This window comes from Pinus tabuliformis, chromosome 5_2 (genome assembly GCF_031772625.1).
Source record: "Pinus tabuliformis cultivar Carrire ecotype Pingquan chromosome 5_2, CPIR1, whole genome shotgun sequence".
Taxonomy (NCBI): domain Eukaryota; kingdom Viridiplantae; phylum Streptophyta; class Pinopsida; order Pinales; family Pinaceae; genus Pinus; species Pinus tabuliformis.
In genome coordinates this window covers 287,589,836-287,596,004 of record NC_142306.1, presented here as the reverse complement: position 1 = coordinate 287,596,004, position 6,169 = coordinate 287,589,836, and the positions used below count along the sequence as shown (strand labels likewise).

Genomic DNA, 6,169 nt, shown 5'->3' with positions numbered 1-6,169 from the left:
GCCACTAGTTGAGAAGAATAGATGTCGAGAGTTCCACCGTGTCCGCATAAGGGATATATAGCACGTAATTGTGCTCTCCAGATTGTACAGCATCATCGAAAACACCCTGTTTTCTTCTTTTTTAAATATGGGGGAAATTTATGAGAGATATTTGAACTCGTCAAAGTATATTAAAAAATGTGGTTAATCATGTTCAATCATGGTCAATAATTATGATTTAACATGAAATTGTGTCAATCCAATTATACTCAAGTATGGTTCAATGTATTGTGAAAATGATTGTCTTGATATGAAAATCAATCATAGTCAACGATGGTCAAACATGGTGTGGCATCACATTGTGTCAAAATTTGTTTCAATATGAAAATCAACCATGGTCATCCATGATCAACCATGTTTATTTTAAATTTCTAATATTTATTTTAGAGTTTATATAACTTGAGTTTATTTTATTAATTTCAGTTTAATATTATTCCTTTGGGTTTAATATTATTCACTTGGGTTTATAATCCTTTTGGTTTTTAGTATTATTCCCTTACGTTTTGATATCAATTCCTTAGGTTTATTAATATAATGGTTCAAATTCCTAGGGTTTAATATCATTCTATCGACTTTATAATCCCATGGGTTTATAGTATTAATCCATTCAGTTTATTATATCAATCATGGTTAGCCATTGCAAATGACGGTAAACCAAGGTCAATCATGATCAATGATGCTAAACGATGGTCAACCATGTTTTATAAAATGAATCATGTTTAAGCATCATCAATCATTGTCAACCAAGGTCAATCATGATCAATGAAGTTGAATGATGGTTGACCATGTTTTATAAAATGCATCATGTTCAAGCATCCATAATCATGGTCAACCAAGATCCGACATCACATTGTGTCAATGATTGTCTCGATATGAAAATTAACGTGGTGAACCATGGTCCAAATTCACATTGTCAAAAATATTGTTTCCATTTCAAAATGAATCGTGGTCTACCATGGTTGAGCCTGATCCAACATCGCGTTGTGACAAAGATTGTCTCAATATGAAAATCAATCATCATCGACCATGGTCCATCGTGTTTATTTTCAGGTTTATAATATTTATCTAAGGGTTTATATACCTTGGGTCTATAATATCAATATGTTGGGTTCATAATCCCTTGCATTTTAATCTTATTCCCTTTACTTAATAACTCATTGGGTTTATAATATTAATCTCTTAGGTTTATTCATCCCTTGGATTTATAGTATTAATCCCTTGAGTTATTATTCCCATGTGTTTAAAGTATTAATCCCTTTGGTTTTATTAATCTATGGGTTTGTATTCATAGTGTTTAATATTTTTTTATTGGGTTGATTATTCCCTTGGGTTTTTAATATTAATCCCTTTGGTTTATTAACTAAAAGGTTTAAATTCTTACAGTTTAATATTATTCCCCTAGGATTAAAATTATTCCCATGGGTTTATGGTATTAATCCGTAGGGTTTATTATTTCGTAGGATTTATAAATCAATCATGGTGAAACATGGTCAACCATGGCCAGCCAAGGTCAGTCATGGTCAACCATGGCCAGCCAAGGTCAGTCATGGTCAACCAGCCAAGGTCAGTCATGGTCAACCATTGTGTACAATGCTCAACTATGTTTTAGAAAATCAATCATGGTCAACAACGGTCCAACATTGCATTGTGACAAAGATTGTCTCAACATGAAAATCAACCATGGTCAACCATATTCGTATGTCACATTGTGACAAAAAATGTTTCCATATGAAAATAAATCATGGTCAAGCATCACCAATCATGGTCAACCAAGATCCAATGTCGCATTGTGCAAATGATTGTCTCGATATAAAAATCAACAATGGCAAACCATCATCGAATGCTACATTGTCACAAAGATTGTTTCCATTTGAAAATGAATCATGGTCTAGCATGGTAAAGCATGATCCAACGTCACATTGTGACAAGGAATATCTCAATATGAAAATAAAAAACGGTCGACCATGCTCAACCGTGTTTATTTTTGCGTTTATAATATTTATCTAAGCGTTTTTGTACATTAGGTTTATAATATCACTATGTTGGGTTCATAATCGTTTGGGGTTTAATATTATTCCCTTGGATTTACAATCCATTGAGTTTATAATATTAATCCATTGGATTTATTCATCTCTTGGATTTATAGTATTAATCCCTTGTGTTTATTATCCCCTTGGGTTTATATTGTCAACTCCTTTGGTTTATTAATCTATGGGTTCATATTCGTAGCGTTTAATATTACTCCATTGGGTTTATTATTCCTTTGGATTTATTTATCTATATGAATAACATTAATGTCTATGAGCGTTTTTCAACCACATTTACTAATATAGTTGTGCATGTGATTGGAATACACCTATCGACGCATATTAACAACATTTATTAATATGGTTGTGCTTATTATACTTAAAAAAAATTCAGCTTTTTATTTTTATTTTTAGCAACTACCTTTTATATCCTTTTCTTAATTTTTCAAGTTAATATGGTCTTTTTACCAGTGTTATTTCTTTTAAAATGGTATCTTTTAAAAGTGATTGTGGTTACTTAAGGACTTTCGTCTAAATATTGCAAGTGAAAATTTTGAGTTAATTAGGGCTTCGTCGGGATGTTGACCTAATAAACTAACATCATTGCATGCGTTAGAAAATTCTAAAAATAAGATATGCAACTACATCATCTGAAGAAATTTATTTATTTTAAACAATAAATGAATATAAACATCAAATCAACTTAAAAATTATTACAATTCTCTTAAAATTGTTTAATCCAAACTCAAAACAAAGAAATCAATCATAATCATATATCCATGTGTCATAACATAAAGGAAGTGTTACGACAAAACCTCTTCCAAAGGAGAAACGTTGTGTCCACCAACTAGTTTGACATTTAGTGATCCAAATATATGTGGTTAATAATCTCTTTGAAACGAGAAAATGCTTTAATGCTTTATCCCAGCACAAGCTTGAACGGGTGATAGATGGGTTACCTAACATGAAGGTTACTAAAAAGTCAGTTATGCCATGCACATGAGGTCATTGGGTCAATTTTTTTTTATCCATGCTTATCCAAAATGGTAAAATTATTCATGAAAACCCAATAACTTTTGAGGTTGAAGTTGTCTAATTCTGATCTAAATAATGTCTCGTGTTAAATAATCAAAATTAGTGGAGAAAAACCTGAAGTTTAGTGATATAAATTTATAATTTTATAAAATTTGATTTGAAATTATAAATTTTTATTTTCATTAGAGTAATTATATATCATAAAATAATTGGAAAATTTGAAATTTTATTATCATAGAAAAAATATTTGAAATTTTTCAATTTCCTACGTTTTTAATATAATAGATAATATTAATACTTTTATGATTCATGATTTAAATAATTTTTTTAAGATAAATCACATCAATAATTTTGAATCCACTAATTTCAAACTATCATCAAAACACACATGAAAAAGTTCTAATTAAATTATTAAGGTGATTTATCCACACAAATTTTACATAAAACTTAAAATTTTATTGAATATCAAAGAAATATTTAAAAATTTTCATTATTCTACGCTTAAAATTTTTATTGAATATCAAAGAAAATATTTGAAAATTTTCATTATTCTACGCTTAATGTAATAGATAGTATCAAAATTCAATAAAATCATCTACAAATAAATCAAACAATCGAAACTATAAAATGACCACCTGAAAAAAGACCCACATAGTAAGGAAAAAAATTGAAGAAAACATGTTACATAAAACCATAATATTTCATGTTGCCCGGCTATGGTGTCTCTGGCTGAAAGAAAAAACTACAAAAAGAAGTGGTGTGGGATGAAAATAACTATTTTCCCAAAAAAATTATGTGCGCATTCACACATTACTCCAAAAAAAAAAAAAAAATTGAAAAGACGTGAACGTGTGATGGTCGGTTCGTGGCATATTGGTCTGATGGGTGGATATTGGCATAATCCTCGCTCCTAGCACCCACTGTAGATTCCATATTTTTTAAAAGACACCCACGAGGGCCCATCAAGTTGTATAGCAGTCCAATAGACAGATGGTGACCTGTGGCTAGTTGCAAACCTGGCAATCTCATTCACAACGAATCATGTAGGCGTTTTTTCCGGACGCTATCAATTCGCCTTGATGGTAGATTTTAATTGGAATTCGGCAAATAAAATTTAAAAAATCAGAATCTTAGAATGTTTGAATTTTTTTTATGGTGGAAATAATTTAATCATTATCAAAAAAATTTGAGTCACTCAAAAATTTGAAGTGTGACAGCTATAATCGAGTTTTAATTTTTTGATAAATTTTTATTATAATCTTATGTAAATTTCCTTATTTTCCAGTTTAATTTGAAAGTTTTTTTTAGATTTCTAATCATACAATTAAAAAAAAATCCCATCACCAAAATTAATTTGCAGCCACCTGTATTAACACCAAGAATCACTGACATGTTCCCAATAATCTTTGGGTACTTTTCAAATAAGATTTTTCTCCAATCGAGAATTTAATGGCAGAATAGCAGTCACTCAATTACCGAAAATGGTCCTCCCTAAGCGGATCCGTCACATCAAATGCAACTCCGCCTCAGCATTGCGTCCTATCTACGATACAGGGGCCTTCAAATACAACATATCATTCACCCTTTCTCTCATCCCAGGCCAGGCTCCTACTCCCAGTCACAATGCATGCCAAGATTCACCCACAGGAGCCAGAGTCCAGAAGGCCTGTTGTGCACGACGATAAGCTTTCGAACTCATCTGCCACAACCCTAACTGTGTGGAGCAAATCTCTGGTTCTCAGTTGCAATGGTTTCGCTGTTTTCGATTCAAGCGGGAACCTTGTGTTCAGAGTGGACAACTATACTTCGGATCTCAAAAATGAAATTGTTCTCATGGACGCTGGGGGAATGGCACTCCTCACAATACGACGGAAGGTAGATAATTTTTCTAAATTGGGCTTCAATTTTTTACCTTCCTGTAACGAAGAAGAATAAGACTCTGTATTGTTTGAAATAATTAATTGTACCGTATGTGAAACAGAGCTGGCTCGGCCTGCAGAATCAATCGAAAGGTTTCCAGGGAGATTTTCGGAAAGGCCAAAAACCGTTGTTTGTTGTTAGAAGGTCGACCTCTCTGCTAATTCCCACAAAGACTTTAGCAGAGGTGTATATGTATTCTTCGGCTACAAACAAAGAGAAACCACAGTTTGACTACCGTGTTGAAGGATGTTATGCCAAACGTTCCTTCATCATTCTCAACAGCTTTAACGAAGTCGTTGCAGAGGTCGGTTTCTTTATTTGCGGTTAACTCATTTTCAGTTGTCTCGTTTGGATAGTAAATATTTTTGTATTTTTATTGTATTCACTACAAGTTCTGAAATAATTCTTTACGGTATTGCAGGTGAAGCCAAAGCAGGTGAGGTCAGAGATAACACTTGGAGGAGATGTGTTCAATTTGACGGTGAGCCCTGGCTACGATCATGCTTTCATTATGGGTTTGATTGTGGTTCTTGATCAGATGATGCCATCTTGACTGGTGGGGGCATTTCCAGAATTCGAGACCATCAGGGAATATGTCTTAATCTATAACTTCTGGGTCATGGAATTGGCTGTCCAATGAAGCCAATAATTGAGAAGAACAGATATCGAGAGTTCCAATGTGTCCACATAAAGGACATATAGCATGTAATTGGGCTCTCCAGAGTGTACAGCATCACCGACAACACCATGGTATTTTGTAAAATATGTGTAAATTTATGAGAGAGATTTGAACCTTTCAATATACAAAGAGAGATTTGAACCTCTACAAATTCAAAGTCGATCTTGATGTGACTTAATGATTAAGGCAAGGTAGATTTGAACCTCTACTGAAAAAAGTGAATCTGTTTGTGATTTAATAATTAATGTGAGGTATGCTATATTAATCTCTGAAAGACAGTCTGATAAAATTTATATGCTGCACTCATTCAACAAAAAGGCTCCGAGCGTTGTCTCTATGGTATTCTACACTAACAACACCTGGTTAATCATTGTTTCAAATCCATAGCTATGAATTTACAGCTTGAAGAGCTCAGCTCCAAGAAGAAATGTCAGTAACGGTGACCTACTGCAAAAGGTATGTGAATGCA

The 6,169-nt window shown here is 32.7% G+C and overlaps 1 protein-coding gene across 1 annotated transcript; it reads left to right on the top strand.

The window, feature by feature from the left end:
- The first annotated feature begins 4,675 nt into the window (after nt 1–4,675).
- Nucleotides 4,676–5,858, top strand: LOC149158668 (protein LURP-one-related 17-like). Its single transcript, XM_089436277.1, has 3 exons — nt 4,676–4,976; nt 5,083–5,325; nt 5,443–5,858. The coding sequence occupies exons 1-3, from the start codon at nt 4,725–4,727 to the stop codon at nt 5,572–5,574; spliced, it is 627 nt and encodes a 208-aa protein (XP_089292403.1). The 5' UTR covers nt 4,676–4,724; the 3' UTR covers nt 5,575–5,858.
- Nucleotides 5,859–6,169: the final 311 nt, after the last annotated feature.